The sequence below is a fragment of the Lygodium microphyllum genome, chromosome 23 (assembly GCF_053477565.2).
Source record: "Lygodium microphyllum isolate KBCC chromosome 23, Lygodium_microphyllum_v1.1.10, whole genome shotgun sequence".
Taxonomy (NCBI): domain Eukaryota; kingdom Viridiplantae; phylum Streptophyta; class Polypodiopsida; order Schizaeales; family Lygodiaceae; genus Lygodium; species Lygodium microphyllum.
The window spans coordinates 25,077,618-25,101,699 of record NC_141157.1 but is presented as its reverse complement, the minus strand read 5'-3'; the positions used below and the strand labels follow the sequence as shown (position 1 = coordinate 25,101,699).

General features: G+C 43.9%; 1 protein-coding gene across 3 annotated transcripts in view; it reads left to right on the top strand.

Moving 5' to 3' along the window:
• LOC148015979 (phosphatidylserine decarboxylase proenzyme 3-like) overlaps window positions 1-24,082 on the top strand; it is a 220,187-nt gene that overhangs the window by 7,833 nt on the left and 188,272 nt on the right. For all 3 annotated transcript variants that reach the window (XM_087664264.1, XM_087664263.1, XM_087664265.1), the window contains exons 4-5: window positions 2,411-2,470; window positions 3,026-3,094. In XM_087664264.1, coding sequence (XP_087520390.1) covers window positions 2,411-2,470; window positions 3,026-3,094 — 129 coding nt within the window. The remainder of the gene's footprint in view (window positions 1-2,410; window positions 2,471-3,025; window positions 3,095-24,082) is intronic.

Sequence of the window (24,082 nt, the reverse complement as noted above, 5' to 3'; positions counted from 1 at the left end):
ATAAGTAACATAGCCTTATTGAGTGGTGCTATGTTTGTAAGTGCTTTGTCTAACATAGTTAAACTATTCACTTAGCTTTGAGACGAATGTAAGGCTCTTGTCTCCAAAAGCACACGACCAAGAAAAGGTGCTAGAGTATGAAGTTTGCAAGAAGGCATCTGTCCTCCTCATCCTGTTAGAGCTGCCTTGCATTCTCTCCTATCTCCCATAGAGGGTGTGGCTGATCTCTATCCAAATCCTCAAAAGAGTCTTTGTTATGGATTAGAAGTTAATCAAATGTGCAAATGTGACTTGCACATGTGAGGTGCATGTTAAGTGTTTCATAATGTGAGATCCACGATTGCAAGATATTAGTTGTGGTGCCAAAGGTAAAAGTTGTAATAAGTTATGCCTAATAGGTATTAGTGGTATCTGGTGTTAGATTTTGGCCTTGACAAATCTATTGGCCACTTATGTCAATGGTGACATTAGAGAGTAGGTATTAATTAATTATGTAATGGCGGTCTAAGGGTCAATAATTTGCTTAGGGACACTTAGGAGACAAATTGGCTGGTGAAATAAGATTTTTGAGTACTAAAATAATTAAAATTAGTTTTCAGAATTAATATTGTGACAATTAATTTAATAAGTTGGATAATGTTAAAAAATAGATTAAAAGGCTGCCACTTGGCAAAACTTGCCCATACAAGTGGAAAAAACCTTTTTACGGGCTGATGGAAGTCTATTCTAGCCATGGTGAGAGAGAAAAAGGCTGTTGGTGAGGAAGGAGATGCTACTAATGTGATTTGCAGCAGCCCTCCAAGTGCAGGTGACAGCAACCCAAGGTCCTTCTGGTGCGGGTGATAGTATACATGAGGGGGCAACAACCTTTGTGATGGTCCTAAGGTGTAGATAATAGCTTCCATGGTTGTTTAAGTAGGGCAGCAACAAATTTTCAGCCTTCGTTGTGATGAAACTCTGAAATTTCTCTCTCTACAGCATTCTCTCTCATCCTATAGCCATCTCTTAAGTGATCTCAGTAAAATCTAGAAATTTGAGTCATCAAAGGTGGAAATATTGAAAAATCTTTGTTGTAAAACCTAATTTACAGCAGAAATTAGGGTTTGACAATCACCTTAAGATGTGTGCTCAAAATTGAAGGCCTAGGACTTGAAATTTCGACAGCTGAATATGAAGAATATAAGGGAGATTTAAGTGGCTAGCCAGCCAATGTCTGATTTGGGGCTGAATTTGTCTTTCAAGGAGTAGGATGAAGGCCAATTCCCAAGCAAATCAAGGGGCAAGTTTGAAGGTTTATTAGTCAGTTTTGACAGCAAGAGGCACTTGGATTAGTAGAGGAGATTAAAGAATCTTAGTTGTACTCCATCCCTTTGTAATAAAAGTTGAAGAAACATTGCAAGGGGTGCAAGTTTTGGGGTCAACAAGTTGTTCATTATCCAAGATTAAAGTGATAAAGTGTGCATTTTCAGTTTATGTGAATTTATGATTGCTGTAATTGTTGATTAATTAGGTCATTACCACCTTATCCGAGGAGGAAGGTTGGCTTCAATGAATACACCTTGAAGGTCTATAATATGGCTGCACCTTGCAGTCCAAATGTACCAAGCAATAATATTAGCAATCAACTTCCATCTATTACTGTGTCTTTGGGTCCATCGTGTCCACAAGTATTTTGGAGTTGGGATCCTTCTTAGATGCATCATGCTATCCAATGACGAGGAGAGAAAGGCCCCCTTGAACATCCTCGTATCCACATGTTGGGCGTTTGTTTGTGGCCCACGTTACAGCTCCCCAAGTCACGAGCATGTTGTTGCTATGTTGTACAAGATCAGCCTGAGGGCTCCCCTCCATACCTTGTGGGCTTTGGGACAGTCCCATAGGCTGTGTTTCTGCATCTCCTTTGGCTCATCACATCTCACACATGATAATGGGTCCCTACCATATCCAAGCTAGGTATAAATTGCTAGGCTTCTATGAGTTAATAACCATAGGAAGAGGGATATCTTCCTAAGGCTAAAGCAAGGCTGTCATCTAGCCTTGCCCAAAAATCTGATAGGAAACGATTTGAGATGCCATGTCTATGCCGATGGGAGATTGCTGCTGGCTAGCTGGCCTTGCCTTCTTACCATCTTTTAATCCCTGTCCCCCTTCTCTTGTGGCCTCTTCCTTCTTGATTAATGTTCAACATATTTCAGTGTTTAAACAATTAGAACTTACCATTGCCTTATGAGCCTATACAACTTTTGTATCTTTCTTAGTTACAGCAAGATCCTGACATTGAGCAATATGCAATCAGTCATGGCTGATTTGGTTTTCTATTGGGTGGTGTTTAAGGTTTTGTGGTTGCACCAAGTGCAGTTTATAGTTCGTTTTCAAGTATTTTGACTTGTGATGTTTGTGATGATTACAGGAAAAGAAAATAGCATTGGAGGATAAAGGAGCCCGTATTGCCCGAATTTCCGTTTTCGAGGTTTCATCTGATTCCCCTTTTTAAATTTCTAGTACTTGCAGCAGTATGGGAAGTGTGCATGGATTTGAAAAGAGCTTGAAATTATAACAACTTTGGAAACTAGTGATGCATGCACCCAAACATATACATGGTTGTGTTTTTTTGCCAGCCCATTTGGCCTTGGTATATCGGAGATGTCAGAATTAGAAAACCTTTTAGTTGCTTTAAAGTGTTGTGTCAGAGCAATTGCTTTAAGCTTATCATGTTGTTGTGCTTTCATTTTAGTGTTAATAAAGTCCTGGAAGGTCATACACTTCCAAGTTTGTTTCTTTTGCAAAGAGTCTCTCCTTGTCTTTCTCTTGCTCCATTCTATATTGCACAGTTTAATTCACCATGATAGTACGCTTTTTTAGGGTGTGCTTGTGTTTGCTAACAAAGCATTTCAATGTTTGGACTGCGCTCTGCTTATTTTGCATATGCATTTTATGAACAAACTCTTGAAACCATGGACATTTTACTTGGTGCTCACAGTATACATGGCTTAGAAAAAGTCTGAATGTTGTTGTGTGTGTGCAGACAAATCGATTATCCAAGAACAATCTAGTGGGATACTGTGAGATTGATTTGTCTAATGCTTTGACATCTGTAAGTTATTTCTTTTTTTATGTGCAAAATCCTGACTTCTTCTGGTGGTGCGAACTTCGGTCAAATTATTGACGGAAAATGTTGTCATTAATTCTTGTCAAGTTCTTTAAATTTGCCGACACAATTTGTGATATTTAGAGTATCACTGCTTTGTCATGGGTGTGTTCAGCTTTACCACATGCTCTATGTTTTTGGCTGCTAATTAGGATATCAAAAAGTTGTAATCAGCCTTTTGAGTAATATAATTAGCCACATTTTATTTGCAAAAAAAGATACCAAAAAGTCTCACAATCCCCTCGACTAGAGAGTGGTGGGATTTTTTCCGTTAATTACATTAATGCAGCTATTACTCATATTTAAAAGATTTGAGCTTGCATTTGAAGATCACGAGGTTCATCCATGATTCCTTTGTGCTGCCTAACCCTTAATGCATATCATTTTGATCTAATACTGCACTGATATTGATGCATCCATTCCTAGAGCATGTTGTACATCAACAAGGGCATGTACTGCTAGAACAGCACAATGATCATGCAAGTACCTGGTCCTCCAGTGGGTATTAGTGTGAAGATTTGGCTTGTTTTCCTTATCATTGAGAGATTGAGAGAGCAGTAGGTTTCAAGAAAGGGAGGAACATTTGCATATGTCACAATTGAACAGATAAGCAAGGACACATGTAGACAGTTTGTCAGAATATTTACAGTGCTCTCTGTTCAAGGTGTTAGCCTACAGTAGGGTGCATGTGCATCGTGCTCAATGCAAACATGTAAGTTCAATAAAATTGGGGTTTTATAACCTACTCAGACAGTTAGGTGAACAAGCATTTCGTCCTGGGTAAAATGGAGTGACAGAGATTGAGCAGGTTGTTGAAAATTGCTAGATAGGCACATAGAACACACACACACACACACACACACACACACGCGCAAAGAGAGAGAGAGAGAGAGAGAGAGAGAGAGAGAGAGAGAGAGAGAGAGAGAACGGGATCCCGTCTAGGGTTTCTGCCTGTCGCTTGTGTGCGGCCTTGTCAGCTGCTTGTTGCCTGTTCGTGTAGCCCGCCTTGGGTCTCCCCTCTAAAGCCCAGCTTCTGTGTGTTGACTGCGCCCTTCATCCTGTGCGCCTAGCCTTTTCGTCTCCTGTTCGTGCAACCCACGCTTGACTGACGTCACTTTTCGGCTTGCCTCTTACACCTGCTGTTGCACTCCTACCTGCTCTTCTTGCGTGCAGTTGGAACAGGGTACCGTGGGTCCCTGCTTCTGTGCGTCCGCCTGTAAGTAGACAGAGAGAACGAGAGAGAGCAAGCGAGAGAGAACGAGTTAACAGGTGAGATAGACAGCGACTCTGTTCTTGTTTTTGCTCCTGTGTGCTTGTCATTCTGTGACGACCTGGTTTTGTGCCGCCCTGAGTGCCGCTTCTATGCACAGACAAAGAAAGCAGACCCGCCTCTGCACACACACACACACACACGCACACACACACACACACGGAGACACAGGTCAGAGAGACTGGTTCTGCTATGGCAAATCTGCAGGAATCTAATGGTATCGATATGGCCTTTCTCGATCAGCAGATTGGGCAAGGGAATGACAAAGACTTGGCCGACTCGGATGGTGATTCATTGGTTGATGAATTCGGGCCGTTGCTGGATAGTGAAGAGATGGGCAAACGTCGTAGGATGTCGGTTGAAGTACCGGTCTTAGGCCCGAATTCGCCTCAGCCTGAGGTTCATGTTTGCCAATCATCTTATGTTGGATTATGTCCATTGTAGGGTAAAGCTAACGCATTACCGGATGGGGATCAAGTAGTTGCAGTCATGGGAACCGACCTAGTCTTACAATAGATAGATGCTTTTCATGAGAGGGCAGCCATATTTTATTTTACTTGAAGGACTCCTTCGATCACTAGAATTCATGCTTGGCTTCAATCCATGCTTGTCAGTTTTGAACAGTGCTCAGATGATGCTTCAGGGCGTATGCAGGTTCCCATGGCTGAAGAGATTTATGATGGCCTGAAGGGGTTCTTTGAGGTTCTTTTTCGTTCTGCGGAAGTACGGGCTCTTATTATGCAATGCATTCCTTTGTTTATGGATGGGCAGCTAGTTCATGTGGCCCCTTTGAGGCCCATGGCTGAGTTTCAGGAGGTGCTGAGAGAGGCATGCTCAATTTGGGTAGAGGTGGTGGATTTCCCTGCGCGTGTGTGGAGACTCCTCCCTCTAAATTCGAGAACCCTTGGGGAGGTCTTGGTGGAACCTCGGTTGGCTTCCCGGAATCAAAATAGGGCACGTATGCTTTGGGATATAGGGAAACCTCGACCGACAAAGGTTCGTTTTGAGGTTCCAGGATTACAAATGTTGGTATATGAGTTGAAATGGGGTACTTTTGTAGGACACTGTTTTAGATGTGGTCAGTTGGGCCATTTCTTTTCAGAATGCGACGAAAATATGGAGGTAGGGCAAATGCCCTATGGATCTAGACACGGAAATGCAAGGCCACCTCCCTCAGTAGATGATTTAGAAGCCGGTAGCCGATCCAGAGCAGCTTTCCCAACATGGTCGTAATGAAGGGTAAGAAGGATGTTTGCCATGATGGTGGGGAGCGTGCTTTGCTTGTGGGTGGGCAGAATTTGTCTCTTTAGGAGGATTCTTGGGTCGCTATGGTTCGTTGTAATGCAAGACAGGATTCTCACTCCACTCCTGCCCATTCTTGGTCGCCCCCAATCACTCAAACTTTTCAACGCAGAGATAGGGGGTTTTATAGGAAACCTCAATCTTTGCGTGCTCCGGTAGTAAAAGATAAAAGGCCTTTTGATTCTGCTTTGTGCTTTGATGCGCGTGGGAGGTTTGTGCCTCATCGGGATGTTTTCCGCTCCTAGCAACAACAGTTCCCTTCCCGTGCTTCGATTGCGGGTTTGAAGAGGGCAGATCTTGTTGATGTTATCCGAGGTGAAATGGAGAGATTCCAGGCTGCCAAGGCTATTGATATAAAAGGAAAAGGGAAAGCGGTGGTTCAGTAGTTTTTCTCATTTGTGATTGATCATGAAAATTTCTCTACGGAATGTGAAAGGCATTTCTTCGGGCAGCAAGCAGTATCGGTTGTGGAAAGTTGTGATAGTTGGAAAATGGGATGTTTTTGTGCTGTGGAGCATAAACATCACGCTTTGGATCTTCTTATGTATATAAGGATTATGTAGTTCTTTTAGTGGTCGACCTCTACATAGATCGGGAGTTATGTTGGCTGTCAAATCCTCCATACAGCCATCGTTGGTTTCTCAGGATCCTCGTGGCCGATTTTTGATTCTCGAAATAATTTATGAGAAAGAGGTTTTGTGGATTGTAGGCGTGTATGCTCCTTCTAATGCAAGGGAACGTCATTAGCTTTGGGATGATGTGCACTGCCTTGCCATGGCTTTGTTATGGGTGATTTTAATGCTTGTGTCTCTGCAAATCACGCGACCTCTCCGCATTCGGTTATGGATGGTGAGCGACAGGCTTGGGATGCTCTTGCAGCGGCATCTTTGAAACAGGACATGTGGTTGTGGATGTATCCATCACAAGCCGGTTATACTTATCGTTCTTTTCAGCATCCAAATACTTAGGCTAGAATGGATAGGATCTACATTTACCAGAGCGACTCTTTTCTTCCTGCAGTCATTGATATGTGGGTGGAAAGACAACATGTTTTGTTAGATCATTACCCTTTGGTCTTGGAAATGAGCCTCAGACCTGTTCATTCATTTAAGGCTCTCCTTGCCCATTTGCCTCTTCGGTTGAACCAATTTTTTTGGAGCAAAACCAGTTTTTGGAAGGTGTTCAGCAATTGATGGCTTCTTTTAGCTCGAAGGTCCTATCTAGAGGGATGGAAGCATGGGCGGTTTTTACTGATAATGCAGGAGTGTTATCATGACAATATGGTATTCAATATGCTTCCTCGTTTCGAGCTGAATTGCAGCATGCTCAATCTTTTTTTGCTCATTCCTTGTCTTTGTGTCATATTGGGGATTCCAATGATGACTTGCTCACATGCATTGAATGGTTGAAAGACAGGGTCCAATCTCTTCAGGAAGAGGAATATGCAAAATACAAATTGTTGGCCAATGTTGGGAATAAAGGCCCTCGTGCCTTTTAAATGTGCTCGGGTGTGAACACACCCCTAGCACTTGTACTTTCATATATATATATATACAGGGTTCAATCTCTTCAGGAAGAGGAATATGCAAAATACAAACTGTTGGCCAATGTTGGGAATAAAGGCCCTCGTGCCTTTTAAATGTGCTCGGGTGTGAACACACCCCTAGCACTTGTACTTTCATATATATATATATATATATATATATATATATATATATATATATATATATATATATATATATATATATATATATATATATATATATCTAAAAACCTAAAGTGGTACACTCGTCATTGTACCCAAAAAGATTGTGCTCACTCTCTCTCTATCTCTCTCTCTCTGTGCTGCTAACAACCAGTGACTCTCTCGATCCTTGTGCTGCCAGTCTCTACAAATTGGTATCAGAGCACAGAGTGCACGCTTCCCGAGGTAATAGGCAGCTCGCGTACAACTGTTGGGTGTGTGTCTGTCGGCAGACAGGAGAGTGGAAACTGTTGCAAGCCACAATGATAGTTTGGCAGGATCACGGCAGGTCCAACGTGGACTAGGCGATAGGTCCACGCTAGGGAGCGGTGAGCAATAGCAGGTGTGAGGGGCAGCAATCGCGACCAGGTGCCTGAAGGCGCATGCGACCAAGAGACGATCAGCGTGGCAGCATGGCGACTGATGAGCGCGCAACGGACGGGACTAGCGGGGCTCACGGGCGCCAACCGATGGGTCAATGGACCCATCACTCGTCATCCATTTTTTTCTTCAAAATTTTTGAAATTCCTCTTCCCCTACGGAGGGTTCACATGTGGAGGCACAACTTCCAATTTTCGTGCAATCTAAGCCCAGAAATTTGGGGCTTCTCTAGACTGAGTACTGTTCATGCAAAATTGAGGCATCTGTGTCAGAAATTGCAGACATTGTATGTACTTTAATTGAGGATTTCGCCAAAATTATTGAAATTTTGCTCATCTGAGTGAAATTTCTCAACATTGGACCCATAAAATTCGGGGCTTTTACTGTATTGGTGAAATTCTGTTCAGTTGAGTCAAATTGACTGACATTAGTGCACTTCTGGACCTGAGAAATTTAGGGCTTTTGCAAAATTTTGTGAAATTCTACTAATTTTGCCCGTTTTATGCTTTCGGGAACATGTATTAATGCAATTGGGACATATTGGTTAGTGAAATTTGGGGGTTTTGCTAAAATTGCTCTATTTTGGCAAAATTGACCTATTCTATGCATGTCAGAGACAGTTCAGATGTATGGTTAATGATTTGAGCACAAAAAATTTGGGGCTTTTGACCGTGCGTGTCAAATTTTATGCCTGTGGGTATGTACATGTACAATCGAAATTGCAGCTAAAATTTGGGACTTCTCATGTAATGTGATGTATTTGCCCTTGGAACAGTTGTAATCAGTTGTGGGATGTTGTAGCACATGGTTTGGTGCTTCTGAGAATTCACTTACAGATCTGAAATTTCTGCTTCTACGTAGTCATTTATTGCTGGTTGGTACTTGTTTGTACCTCGTCACTTGTGTGACAGTTTGGGCTTGCATTTGCTGAATTTTTTGGTGACATTTGGGTTGAAAATCATGGCTGACAGTAGTGACAATAGTAATCTCATGCACATAAAGAAGCTTGAAGGAGCACATAACTTTGCAGTTTGGCAAAAACAATGCTACAATATCTTGTTGCAAAAGAAGCAGGCAAAGCTGATTAAGACACAAGGGGCAAAACCGGCAGATATGGAACAGGACGATTGGGATGAGTTAAATGAGCTTGCATGCTCAACCATCGAGCTATTGATTTCTGATGCCTTGCTGTTTAATATTGAAGGTTTGGATTCTGCATATGCTATTTGGACTCGACTGGAAGAACTAAAAGCACAGAAGAGTGCTGCAAGCAAAGTGTATTGACTGAAAAAGCTTATGGATTTGTGTATGAAAGAGGGTACAACAATGTCTAGTCACTTGAGTGAGTTTAACTCCATTTTCAGCCAGCTGGTTGCCTTGAAGTTCTTGATTGATGAAGAATTTAAGGCTACGTTCTTGCTTTGCACTCTTCCCGAGAGTTGGGATACATTCAGGATTGTTATGAGCAATTCTAATGCGATTCTTTTGTATGCTGATGTAGAGAGTGCTCTACTCATGGAAGAAATGAATCAGTAGAACAATGCATCTAGTAAGTCTTCCAGTGCTTTGCATACTAGGGGCAGATCACAGCAGAAAGGCAAATCTGATAGCAAGGGATGCAATAAATCACGTGGCAAAGATGTTAAATGCCATCATTGTGGCAAGAAGGATCACTTTAAATGTGACTGCTACAAATGGAAGAAAGAGAAAGAAAAGGGCAAGAAGACAGATGATAGCAAGGAAGAGAAGAAAGAGAGTCAACCTAAGAAGAGTAGTGTCAAAATTGAAGAAGTGAATGTAGTCACTCATGACAGTGATAGTGGGAATGACGTACTCTTTGTCTCTTCACACTTTGGTGCACATGCTTTACTTGCAGATACAGATGATGACATGCATACCTGGATTCTCGGTGTTGTCCATCTTGGGAACAACTATGCATGTGACATTGTAGGTATTGACAGTGTGTAGTTGCAGTTTCAGATTGGCTTTGTCTTCACACTTCAGCATGTACAGCATGTACCTCAGCTTAAGAAGAGCTTGATTAGCATAGGGCAGCTAGGTAATGATGGATTTCATACCACCTTTGGTGATGGGAAATGGAAGATATGTAAGGGATCTAGAGTGATTGCCAGAGGTTGTAAAAGTGATACCTTGTATCCTCTCCATGTATCTTGTGTGAGTGATCATGTTGTTGCTGTGACCGAGCAGCCAAGTGTTTCTTTGTGGTATGGCTGGTTGGGACACATGAGTCAAACTGGAATGAAAGTGCTCTCTTGTTTGGGTTACTTGTCTTGTCTTCGTTATGCTGATTTTGAGCATTGTGATCATTGTGTTTATGGTAAACATTCACAGACGTCTCATAAAAAGTCTCTTTCACTCTCCTCTAGAGTTAGTACATTCCGATGTATGCCAGATGCTAGGATTACCTTTAGGGGAAAAGAAATATTTTGTTCACCTTCATATGCTCACCTGTTGGCTGCGAGGCTTTTGTGTACATTTGTAAAGAAAAATGCAGCAAACTTGAGCCAAAGTCCTATAAATGTATTTTCCTAGGATATGGTGACGAGGGTGAAATGGGGTATAGATTATGGGATTTGGAGAAAAGGAAAGTAGTATGCAGCAATGATATTATCTTCTGGGAAGATCGCATGCATAAACAACTTGAAAAGACTGAGGAGGTCCGTAGGGTTGTATTCCAGGAAGAAATACCTTTTGGACAGCAAAATGTGCCCGCTGTACAGCAGTAAATACCTGCTGTAAATGAACATGTAAATGCAGAAAATATTGCTGGAAATGATCAGCCAGCTATTGCCTATGATAATGAGCCACTACACGTCCAGAAACAGCCGGGACAGCAAGCTGTTAATACTGATTTGTAGGCTGAAATGCCAGGACAACAAGCTAAAAATGCTCCACAGCTAGCAAACAATGATCATTGGGTTAGGAGATCTTCTAGGGCTACTAGAAAACCTGATAGATTCATTCTTGGTGCAAACAATGTGGCTCATTATGTCATGTTGACAAATTGTGGTGAACTGTCTTTCTTCAAGGAAGCAATGGACAGATAGGACAACAAGAAAGGGTATAAAGCTATGTTGTCAGAAATGGAATCTCTTGAGAAAAATGTCACTTGGGACTTGGTGCAGTTGCCTAAAGGGCAGAAAACACTTCTATACAAATGGTTTTACAAGATGAAGGTCACTTTTGGTTCCTCATCAAAGTACAAAGCAAGATTGGTTGCAAAGGGGTACAAGCAGGAACATGGAATTGACTTTGATGAGATCTTCTCTCTTGTAGTCAAGATGACTACATTGAGAAGCATTTGGGCTTGGTTGCAGCTGAAGATATGGAGCTCATACAGATGGATATAAAAACTGCATTCTTACATGGTGATCTGCATGAAGACATATATATGCAGCAGCCTGAAGAGTTTGTTGAAAAAGGGAAAGAAAAGATGGTATGTAAACTCAAAAGGAGTTTGCATGGATTGAAACAAGCACCAAGAGAATGGTATCATAAGTTTGATACATTTATGCAATCTCAAGGTTTTTATAGAAGTTAAGTGGATCATTGCTTGTACACCAAGAAGGCAGCAAATGGCAGCTTGATTATCTTGGTTCTGTATGTTGATGACATGCTAATTGCTGGTAGGGACACTCATGCCTTGGACTCATTGAAGCAAAGTCTTCATGGCAACTTTGATATGAAGGATCTTGGTGATGCAAATCATATTCTTGACATGCGAATACTCAGAGATAGGTCGAAATGATTGCTCTATTTATCTTAGCAGAAGTATATCTCCAAGGTTTTGCAGCGTTTCAATATGAAGGGGGGGAAACAATTAGGGTTTTATTACCTCCATATGTGAAACTCAGTGCAGAGGACAACCCTACATCTGATGATGAGACAACTGAAATGGCCAAGATACCATATGCTTCAGCTGTTGGCAGTTTGATGTATGCTATGGTTGCTACACGTCCTGACATTGCCTTTGTAGTGGGAGTGGTAAGCAGATACATGGCAAAGGTATTATGAGATACCTCAAAGGCACAAAGGAGTTGTGCATCTGCTTTGGAAAGTAGAAGGCATCTGTTGTTGGCTTTATGGATGCAGACTATGTTGGTTATGCGGATTGCAGAAAGTCCACCTCTGGGTATGTGTTTACTTTCACAGGAGGAGCAGCCTCTTGGATCTCCAGGCTACAAAAGTGTGTTGCATTGTCTACTTCAAAGGTAGAGTATGTGGCTTCCACTGAGGCATGCAAGGAGACTTTATGGCTTTCAAGTTTGGTGGGAGAGTTTGGTATTACAGAGTTACCTGTTCTCCATTGTGATAGTCAGAGTACTATCATGCTAGCACGGAATCCGGTCTTTCATGCAAAGACGAAGCACATACAGGTGAAGCACTACTTCATTGGAGATGTACTTGACAGCAAGAGCATTGAGCTTGTCAAAATGCATACACATGATAATCTTACAAACCTTCTCACGAAGGGTCTTCCAGTAGAGCGGTTTGCTCATTGTTGATAGATGATGGGAGTTGGATAGATATATGTATTTTAGCTTTGTACATACCTGGACTTAGCTGATTCTTTGCTCCTCTTAAGGCACATTGCCTTTAGGTGGGAGGTTGTTGGGAATAAAGACCTTTGTGCCTTTTAAATGTTCTCAGATGTGAACACACCCTTAACACTTGTACTTTCATATATATATCTATCTAAAAACCTAAAGTGGTATACTCGTCATTGTACCCAAAAAGATCGTGCTCACTCTCACTCACTCACTCTCTCTCTCTCTCTCTTTGTGGTGCTAATAGCCACTGACTGTCTCGATCCTCGCGCTCCCAGTCTCTACAGCCAAAGCCGAAGCTTTATATAATAACAATTGTCAAACTCTTCAATTTTTTGCATTAGAAATATGCTTGGGAAAATATTGTGTGCTTAAAAGATGGCCAAGGTGATATGATGTCTGATCTTGCCTCCATTATTTGGACGACTCTTGACTTTTATAGGTCCTTGTTGGGTCCGTAAGAGATTCCTTCGGATGCTGTTCTCTCTGCTCGAACATATATTTGCGACCTGGTTAGTAATCAGGTCAAACCAGAATGGGTGAATTTAATGGAGGCTGATATTGCAAAAGATGAAGTGGAAGAAGTGCTGTCTCACTTGCCTCGAAGGAAAAGTTTCTAATTTGTTATCAGCCCATGTGCAAGTGCTTAAGGACCCATTAACACACCTTTGTCAGTAGGTGTGGAACTTTGGTATGATGCCTTCAGATTGGAAGATTGCTGTCATTAGGTTGTTGTCCAAGGTTCCCTCTCCAACCTCTTTGAAACAATGGAGACCCATTTCAGTTATGGGGTCATTATTTAAAATCTTCTCCAAAATTATTGCCAACAGATTGTAGAAAGTATTTCTGCATCTCATTCATCCATGTCAATACGGTTTCATTAAAGGTTGGAATATAATGCACAACATTTTGAATGTCCAAATTGATTATGCCAAAGCTTCTAGCCAGCAGGTTGTTATGCTTCAGCTGGATATTGAGAAGGCATTTGATTATGTTAGCTGGTCATTTTTGCGGCAATTAATGTCTACAATGGGTTTTGGGTCCCGTATGATTTCTCTAGTTGATACCATCAGTCAGGGTGCAATGGCTCGTATTGCTCTTAATGGAGGGATTACGGACTTATCTCAGTCTCTTCGGCAAGGCTGTCCTCTCAGCCCGTTGTTGTTTGCTTTGGCAACTCACCCGATGCTCTCATTATTGGATAAGTTGGTAGCCCAAGGTGAGATAGTTCACTTAACTCTTCCTTGCGGTGACCAACTAGTGGGTCAATCTTTAGCAGATGATTCTTTTATGTTCCTTAAGACGGATCGCACTAATGTCAATCAGGAAATGGTGGCTTGGAATCTTTTTGCTTTGGCATCGGGTCTTCACATTAATACTCAGAAATCTACCCTTCTCTCCTATACGGAGAATGATCTGCAGGCCTTGGGCTGGAATAGAATTATGATCCTGAGGGGCAATTTAACTAGACACTTGGGATATCCTATTGGTGTGAAGGTTGCTCCACGTGCCTTGCTGGATTGGATGGCCTCTTGAATTCATGACCAGGTTCATGTATTGGAATCTGAGAATTGGCCTCTACATGTTAGACTAAAAGTAGCTCAATGCATTATGATCAGTATGACTTCGTTCTTTCTGCCCTTGCTTTCTTGGACTAACAAGTCCCTTTTGGATTTGGTCCAGCCTGTCAGATTTATGCTATGGAAAAAGAAAGGCAGCCATTTGGGTCAGGTATGGATCTCTTGGTAGCATGTGACTACTCCGAAAAGGATGGAGGGTGCAACTTTGTTGGATGTTAATTTGCATATGGCCGCTTTGAGGCTGTCCCTTTTGCAGAGTCTATGAATTCAGTGTCATCCTTGGTCAGATATTACTAAATTCTTCATCGAAAAGACTGGCATCTCTCATGGTAGCACGATTATTCATGCTTCTTGGTGGCATGCGCTTAATTCTACGAGGCCTATTAAGGTCTTGTAGTCTTTTCTCCTTTCTCATTTGATTTCTTCGTGGCAGGAGATGCTTCGTTTTGTAGTTTGGCGTCATCCGGATATTTGTAAAGAGGAAAATTCGCTGCAAGGAGAAGTACTGGCTTCCTCAAGGTTGTTGGATTGGCCACAAAAAGATTTGCAGCGAGACAAGTTTAATTGGATGGCTAGGTTGGGGTTGAAGACAGTCCGTGATGGTGTTATTCCTGGGCATCCCCGTCTTTATTCTTTCAGGCGTATTCATCAATACTTTATGGTGCCTCGTGGATATAGTGACATTTGGTCGTCCATACAGGACAATCTTCAGAGATTCTCTCCTTTGCCTACGGTACAACAATTGGATCCATGGCATGACTAGATGTTTGTGCTTCTTGATGATTTTGAGAAAAGGTCAGCCGATCAGATGGTGGAAGCTAAGAGATGGGTCATGGGAAAAGTTAATAAGTTATGGCATCTTAGGGATAGCAAAAAGAAGTGGTGGGAAAGATTTATGCAGCTTTGGAAGTCTAAGGTTCTGTATCAGGGTAAAGTGTTTATGTGGAGACTGCTCATTGAGGGTCTTCCAACGGAGAAGTGCTCTGTGCCCAATAGATCTCTGTAGGTCGTCGTGTTTTCTGCACTACATGTGATGAGACATGCTTCACCTCTTTATCTCTTGCCTTGTTACACGACAGATTTGGAATTTTATTTCTGGAGTGCGGTCCTCGATAACTCAGCACCGCATACCAGTTTGTTCGTGGATTATGAGAAATATGTCCTCTATGCCTTCTTTGCATTCAGACTGTTCTTGCCTATTCCATTTCCTTTGGTCGACAGCCCTATGGCATATATGATGTACTCACAATGTCTTTATTTTTGATTCAGCATCAGGTATCCATGGGCATGTGGTCCGTATGCGTGGATTAGTGTTATGGTAAATCTCTTCTATGATGTTAGTTGACCTGGTTCTTCTAGATATTGCTGCTCCCTGGTTGGCGATTGTTTGCTCTACTCCAGCTATTTCTTCTGTGTGATTTATTAGTACTGTTCATGTAATAAGTTGTTTTGAGAGTCTGCAGGCCTCATGTAAATATTTCCGGTGAGAGAGAGTTTATACCTGTTAGCTCTATGCTGACCTGATGGTCTATTGTAAATGTTTACTTCTTAATACAATTATCTTCACGGAGAGAGAGAGAGAGAGAGAGAGAGAGAGAGAGAGAGAGAGAGAGTGTGCGCGTTGATAATGGTATCGAGGAGAGATGAGAAACCTTATTGTAGAGAGAGCTAATCTTTGCGGGGAGGGGGGCACAGACACACACAGAGAGAGAGAGAGAGAGAGAGAGAGAGAGAGAGAGAGAGAGAGAGATTTACGAAAAAAAAAAAGAGAGAGAGAGAGAGCTTTCGACCTGCTGACCTGTTTGAAGGCACCGCCTATTGCCCTGTTCGTTTCCGCCTGACTTTCGCGAGCAGCAGGGCACAGAATAGGGACGTGACAAATCGTTCTGTTTGACGAGCAGACGGGGTCCACAGGACAGTCCGACAGGCCACGGTTTTTGCAGAAACAGACGCCCGTCTGCCTTCGTCTACTCTGCTGTCCGCAGGTCTGCCTGCTTGTTCTCTTCCCTTTTGCAGAGGCACCTGGGGCTGCGGTCAACCCTAAGCCCCACAGTCGTCAGACAGGCAGTGTCTTGACCAGCGTGTCTGTTGATCTGTACAAAGAGAGAGAGAGAGAGAGAGAGAGAGAGAGAGAGAGAGAGAGAGAGAGAGAGCTTGCCACACAGAGCGTGCGACAGCGTGAGCCAGCAAAGGGAACGAGCCCTTCTCTGCCTGCGGACGTGCCTTCTCTGCACAGCGGCCGCCTGTTTCTGCGCACGCGCTTCCCAAGCTTCTTCATCAGTCCAGTGTCGGGTCCGTTTGGCCTCAGAAAGCAGGAGAGCGGCCTGCGCATTCCTGCCTCCCGTGAGATCTTCGTTCGCCCTCTGACCGGTATACGCAGTGATACACCATGGCTGGCCTGGACCTGGATTTTATAGACCAAACGGTGGCAGCGCTTGGTCCGGACCCTGATACCGAGGAACCCGACGATATGGTTCCGTGCAATGAAGAGATGCCCACTGCTCCTGACTTTCAGCCTGCAGGCAAATGCACCAAGCACACTTCGGAGGAGTCAATGGATCATCAGGATCGTTCCTATGCTCAGGTTGCTTCGGACTCTGCAGACTCTCAGGATGTTGACTGGGAGCATTTGCTAGAGTTTGCCAACACTCTACTTGGCGATTATGTTCAACATAATCAGGAAGTCTTTTCTGACTCTGCACCTGAAGATGTTTTGGAAGCCACTGTTGACCCCAAATCTGTCTTGCGCTCCTTTTCAGTATTCTATGATTGCGCGGTGATACTCTTCTTCACTGGTAGAATCCCCCAGCTTTCCCGTATTCGCCAGTGGCTGCACAGTCTGCTACAAGGGGAATGTGTTGAAGAGATTTTTGTGGGGCCTCGAGGTTTTTTTGAGGTGTTGTTAAAATCTGAGACGCACCGTGTTGCTCTTCTGTCTAAACTGCCTCTGTTTTTTGATCGCCGTTTGGTCCATGTTGTACCATGGCGCCCAATGGCAGATTTTCAGCGCCTGCTGCAACGGGAGTGCCTTGTATGGGTTGAAGTGGAAAATTGTCCGGCTGTTTATTGGCCACTGTTGAAGGACGCCATGGCTGCTGTGGGCAGTGTTCTGGTCCCTCTAAGTTTAAGGGCAGTGAATCGTAACCGCTTGTGTATGTTATGGGACACTACCAGGAAAAGGCCTGCGTGGTTACGTCTCAATTGCTCTGGTATGCATCCTTTACACTTTCGTTTGAAATGGGGCAATTTTGCAGGACACTGCTTTTCCTGTGGAAAATTAGGGCATTTCATGGCCGAATGCCCAGAACAGCAACACACTTCAGATGCTGGGCATGTTGCGCTACCCATGGAAGATATGGTATGTGATGTCCCGTCGCAGGATGCTATTCACCTACCTAAAGCTCTGGATAAAGGTAAACAACAGGTTTCAGGTTTAGATTCCCGTGGCACAGACTGGGTTGAAGTACGCGCAAAAAAAGGTACCAGGGTGATTGCTGGCATGGAGAATTTTGTGCCTTGTGTGTCAAAGATTCCATGCGTACTTATATGCGCAGGAAAGAAATGTTGCCATCGGAGCGCTCTCCTCTTGCGATGGCTTCCTCTGCCCCCCGTCCTCAGCCCACTCGGAGAGTGTATTCGGATCGTCCAAAGGGTCCACCAGCTAAGCTGGCTTTTGATACCAGAGGCAACGTCATTACCCCGTGGGATCGTCGTTATCCCCGCTCCATTCCCAAGCCAGCAGATATGCCGTCTACCTCCAAATCTGGTCCGCAGAACTCTTTTGCCGTGTTGGTTGATTTCTTGGATGAGGGAGTCCTGGACATTCTCGCAGAAAAGGTCAAATCAAGGCAAGCTGTGCCTCGTACCTGATTTTCTTTTACAAAACACCCATGAAAATAGCCACGTGGAATGTGCGAGGAATCTGTTTCCGCCATAAGCAACATGCCATGTGGACTGTATTGCATGAGAATCAGTGGGATGTCTTGTGTGCTGTTGAACACAAGAGTCACGGTGAAGCTGGAAAAGTTGTGGATTGCCATGGCTTTCGTCTGTTCTATGCAGGGGCACAGGCCATGCGTTATTTTGGTGTGCTCATGATTGTACACCAAAATATCAACCTCTTATTATTAAAAATGATGTGCATGGCCGCTTTGTGGTGATTGAAATTTTATTCGATGGAGAAATCTTATGGTTACTTGGTCTCTATGCTCCGAATGATCCTTTATCGCGCCGGGAGCTTTGGCATACTTTGCAGACTTCTTTGTCACTTGGCAGATGGGGCCTCTTCATGGGGGATTTCAATATGTGTATTGATTCTTCGCAGTCCACATTGGAGCATTTAGTAATGGACGCGCCGGAAAGCCGTAGGTGGCATGAGTTGGCTCTTGCTGTTCTTAAGCAAGATCTCTGGTCCTGGCTGCACCCGTCTTCTACAGGGTTTACTTTCCATTCTGCCCAGTATGCAACAACATGGTCGCGGCTGGACCGCATATACATCATGTAGAATGATGATTTCCTCCCTGAGATGCTTGAAATGAAAGTGTTGCAGCAATATGCATTGTCGGACCATTTTCCTCTGCAGCTTGAGATGCTAGCACAACCCATTGCACCTTTAAGCGATTTCTGGAGAGGCTCCCTTTGCGTTTTAACTCGTCTTATTTGAAGCATGCAATCTTTCAGGGTTATATGCAGCAATTGATTGATAGATTCTTACTCGACTTCTATTCTCTGGGCACTGCTTCGTTTGACCGATTGCTCTCTAATGTGCAGCGGGTTGCTTGGCAGTATGGAATCCATCATGCCTCTCTTTGTCGACGGCGTCGGCAAGCGGCGGAGGACTTGCTGGCTTTGGTCCGTTCTCTGCTGGAGGACTGGCAATGCGTGTGGCTCATCTTATTCAAGAGTTTTAGTTGAAATCGTATTAGCAGGCCAAATTGCAGCATCTGACGGAGACTTTGCAAGATAATGTGTGTCAGACTCATAAGTTCTTTCGAGCCCTCCGACTTTGCAAGATAATGTGTGTCAGACTCATAAGTTCTTTCGAGCCCTCCATGCCTCTCCTGCTAGAGAGAATATGACTAGACTCCTGGATGCAGAAGGGCACCTGGTCCTTGATCCGCAGACTATTGTGCATATGTGTAGAAATTATTTCATCGACCTTCTTGGTTCCACTTCTCCACCTTCAGCCCAAACTACTCAGGCCCGTTCAGTTTTTTATGACCTGGTCCGTAATCAGATTCCGCAGGACATGCAAGCCACTTTGGAGTCAGATATTTGTGAGGCGGAGGTTATGGATGTTTTGTTACACTTACCCAAGGATAAAAGTCCTGGCTTGGATGGTCTCACCAATGAGTTCTTTGAGGTTTTTGCTACCCAATTGGCGAAACCATTGACGGCTTTGTTTCAGCAGGTGTGGGAAACGGGGATTATGCCTTCCTCTTGGAAAGAAGGACTTATTAAATTGCTTCCAAAGGTTCCTTCGCCGTCTATGTTAAAACATTGGCGTCCAATTTCTTTAATGGGTTCTATGTATAAAATCTTTTCCAAAGTAATGGCGAATCGGCTCCACAAGCATCTCCCTGCCATTGTGCATCCTCTTCAATATGGTTTCATTAAGGGCCGAAACATTCTGCACAATGTATTAAATGCGCAACTGGCGATTGATTATGCAAGGCATTCTAATCAGGAGGTCGTACTGATTCAATTGGACCTGGAAAAGGCTTTCGACTATCTGGAGTGGTCTTTTGTTGCAGAGCTTATGTCTGCTATGGGCTTTGGTGATCGGATGTCTCGACTGATCTACATCATCAGTGCAGCGGCGTCTTCGCGAGTCATGTTGAATGGAGGCGTTATCGAGCCATTTGCCCTTGCCCGCTCTGTTAGACAGGGATGCCCATTGAGCCCTCTTTTCTTTGCCCTTGCGCTCATCCAATTCTTTTGATGTTATCTCATATGGCAACTTCCAATTAGTTGGCTGGATTGTCGCTTCCTTTTGGATAACATTTCATTAGTCAATCCTTGGCTGATGACAGTTTTATGGTTCTGCGGGCGGATAAGGATAACATTCGCAAAGCATTGGATGTTTGGGCTCTCTTTGGTCAGGCTTCCGGCCTTCGCATCAATGCGTTGAAATCAGCCATTCTCAGTTGCACGGAGTCGGATTTGCAGTCATTGAACTGGCAGGGTATCGTTGTGCCTCGTGGCTCCATTGTCAGGCATCTTGGCTACCCCTTGGGCGTTGATGTTCCCCCAAAGCAGCGTCTACAGTGGACTTCTCAGAAACTGGCGGCTAAGTTCCTGTATTGGAAGTCTCAGGCTTGGCCATTCCATGTTTGCCTCAAAGTAGCCCAGACAATTATGTTGCCGATGCTCACATATTTCTTGCCCTTGCTGCCCTGGACTACTACTACTCTGAATGCTCTGACTCAGTTTATTCGTTTTATGTTATGGAAGAAAGATTCCTTGCATGCAGGCATTTCCTGGATTTCTTGGTCGCATGCGTGCACCCCCAAACGCATGGGTGGCGGAGTTATTTTGGATGCCCAAACTCACATGCTGGCCTTCCGTTGGTCTCTTTTCCGCGCCATGTGCTCGGATCATCATCCGTGGGTTGTTATAGCCCATTATTTCCTTGAGGAGCATGGGCTTCGGCATGGCAATACCCAAATCCAGAGTTCGTGGTGGCATGTTCTTAATGCCGATTCCCGATTCTCTTGTTCCTTTTCATCACTGCTTGACCATTTGGTATGTTCCTGGAAACTGGTCCTCCGGAAGGCTCAGTGGCATCCGGCGGAGGATCGCTTAGATGCTAGTTCTTTTCAACTGGAATTGCTGGCAGTCTCGCGGTTACTTTCATGGGAAGGTAAACAAGAGCTTCGACCACAATTCAACCTTATGGCACGTTTGGGCTTAACTTCAGTCGCGGATGCCACCCTTGCCAGTCGCAATGTGTTAATATCATTTCGTACAGCCAGGAGGATCTTTAGGATCCCGCGTGGATACAGGAATATATGGGAACAACTTTTGATGGTGGTCCAGAGCAGACAACCCTTTCCTGCCCTTGCTTCGGATTGTCCTTGGAAGGATTGGGACTTTGAAGGCCGGCTGAGTTTAGGCAAAGCTTCCGCTAACCAGGTCTATCATCTTCCGATTAAAGATCATCACTGGCTGGTCACTAAAGCTAATGCTCTATGGGGATTGCGAAAATTCCGGTCATGGTGGACGGAAACTGTGATGAAAGGGTGGCTGAACAAGACACCCTTCAAATATAAGGTCTTTCTTTGGAGGGTGATGATTGGGGGTCTTCCGCTTGCTTCGGCTCTTTCCAAGCGACGAATATTCAATGGCAAGTGTTTCTTTTGCACCACCAGTGTCGAATCTGCCCGTCACCGATTTATTTCTTGCCCTATCGCTAAAAAAATATGGTCGTTCTTGTCAGCCGTTTGGAGAGCGGCGGTTGGTTTCTCGCTAAGGCCCTTTGATTGGGTCTTTGTGCAGCCCAAATACCCAACACCGGCACAGCCACATATGAAGCTCGTGTTTCACTTTCTTCGATATTGGGGCTGTTGGCATAACTGGACCATTCGGAATGCTTTTCTTTTTGATTCCGCCTGTAATGTTCAGCGGCATATTGCTAGGCTTAAGGGTCTCTTGTATTGGCAGATAGATCTTCTTCAACATTCTGACTTACTTTCCCCGAGGACTTGCGTCCCTGGCATATGGCAGTTTCCTCTACATCTTTGCCATGACCTTGTAACTCTTAGAACTAGAACCGTTTCATATGATGGCTGAGTCCCATCATGTATCTTGTAATCAAGTAAACTTGTACTTTTTTCGTAATTAATACAATTACCTTTTACGAAGAGAGAGAGAGAGAGAGAGAGAGAGAGAGAGAGAGAGAGAGAGAGAGAGAGAGAGAGAGAGAGAGAGAGAGAGAGAGAGAGAGAGAGAGAGAGAGAGAGAGAGAGAGAGAGAGGGCTTGACATCAGTTGCAGATGCCACCCTTGCCAGTCGCAATGTGTTGATATCGTTTCGTACAGCCAGGAGGCTTTCCATGATCCCTCGTGGATACAGGGATTTATGGGGATAGCTTTTTTGATGGTGCTCCAGAGCAGACAACCCTTTCCTGCCCTTGCTTTGGATCGTCCCTGGCAGGACTGGGACTTTGCAGGTCGGCTGAATTTAAATAGGTGTATCATCTTCTGATTAAAGATCATCAATGGCTGGTTACTAAAGCTAATACTCTATGGGGATTGCATAAATCCCGGTCATGGTGGAGGGTAACTGTGATGGAGGGCTGGTTGAACAAGACACCCTTCAAATATAAGGTCTTTCTTTGGAGGGTGATGATTGGTGGTCTTTCGCTTGCTTCAGTTCTTTCCAAGCGTGGAATCTCCAACGGCAACTGTTTCTTTTGCACCACCAGTGTGGAATCGGCCCGTCATCGATTTATTTCTTGCCCCCTCGCTAAGAAAATCTGGTCATTCTTGTCATCCGTTTGGCGAGCGGTGGTCGGTTTCTCGCCACGCCCGTTTGATTGGGTTTTTGTGCAGCCCAAATACCCCACACCGACACAGCCACATATAAAGATCTTGTTTCACTTTCTTAGATATTGGGGCTGTTGGCATAACTGGACCATTCGGAATGCTTTTCTTTTTGATTCCGCCTATAATGTTCAGCGGCATATTGCTAGGCTTAAAGGTCTCTTGCATTGGCAGATAGATCTTATTCGGCACTCTGACATGCTCCCTCGGGAGGACTTACATCCCTGGCATATGGCAATTTCCTCTGCGTCTTTGCCATGACTTTTTGTAACTCTTTAGTCGTTTAGTTCATGTAGAGAGACAGAGTGTTTTTACACACGATGGGGTAGAGCCATCGTGTATCTTGTAATCATGTAAACTTGTACCTTTTTCGTAATTAATACAATTACCTTTTACGAAAAGAGAGAGAGAGAGAGAGAGAGAGAGAGAGAGAGAGAGAGAGAGAGGGAGGGAGGGAGGCAGGGAGGGAGGGAGGGGGGGAATGCGCCCTGTCTCTAGCACTGACCTGTCCTCCTTCGGCTGTCCTCTACTGCCGTGGGTGAGTGAGGCGCAAGCTGCAGGGCTGAGAGTTAGAAAGAGTGAACGCAGAGATAGGTGTACCAGATTGTGACGGTGCACAAAGAATAAAAGAATGTATTTATATGTTAGGGTACAATAAGGGTGTGTTCACACCTGTAAGACTATTTACATGGAGACGAAGGGACTTTACACCCAACAACCTTCCACTTAAGGGCTCGAAGTGGTATCTTTAAGCTAACCAACTCTCACTAAACGAATGCAATGCTCATGCTGAGCCTTTGCAAGACACTTAGTTAGAACATCTGCAAGGTTATCTTGGGTTTTGACCTTAGTCAGTGTGACAAGACGATCATCCAAGACCTGTCAAATAAAGTGATACCGAACATCTATGTGTTTGGTACGTGCATGGAACATGGCATTCTTAGCCAGGCATACTACACTCTGGCTATCACAACCAAGTACTAGAGTATGTGAAGAAAGACGAGAATCCTTGATCAGACGGCCAAGCCAATAGCTTCTTTAGAAGCTTCGGTGGCTGAAATATATTCAGCTTTTGTAGTATTAAGTACCACAATTTTCTGCAATCTTGAACACCAAGAGATAGCCCCACCAACCAAATTAAAAGCATACCCATTGGTAGATTTCCTACTGTCAAGATCTCTTGCCATGTCCGAATCACAAAATCCGTGCAACTCTAGTGTACCCTTTCCATAGCATATACACTTTTCTTGTGTACCTTTCAAGTATCTGAAAATACATTTCACTGCTTCCCAATGTGGCTTACTAAGGTTAGACATGAATCTGCTAACAACTCCCACTGCATGAGCAATGTCAGAGCAAGTTGCAACCATGGCATATATCAAAGATCCACAAGCTGATGCATAAGGTATACCCTTCATGGCACTAGTAGTTGCATCATCCTTAGGGCAATTAGCTTTGCTAAGCTTTGTATGTGGCGGTAAAGGCACACCAAGAGGCTTAGCATCAGCCATATTAAATTTGTCAAGTACTTTGGTGATGTACTTGT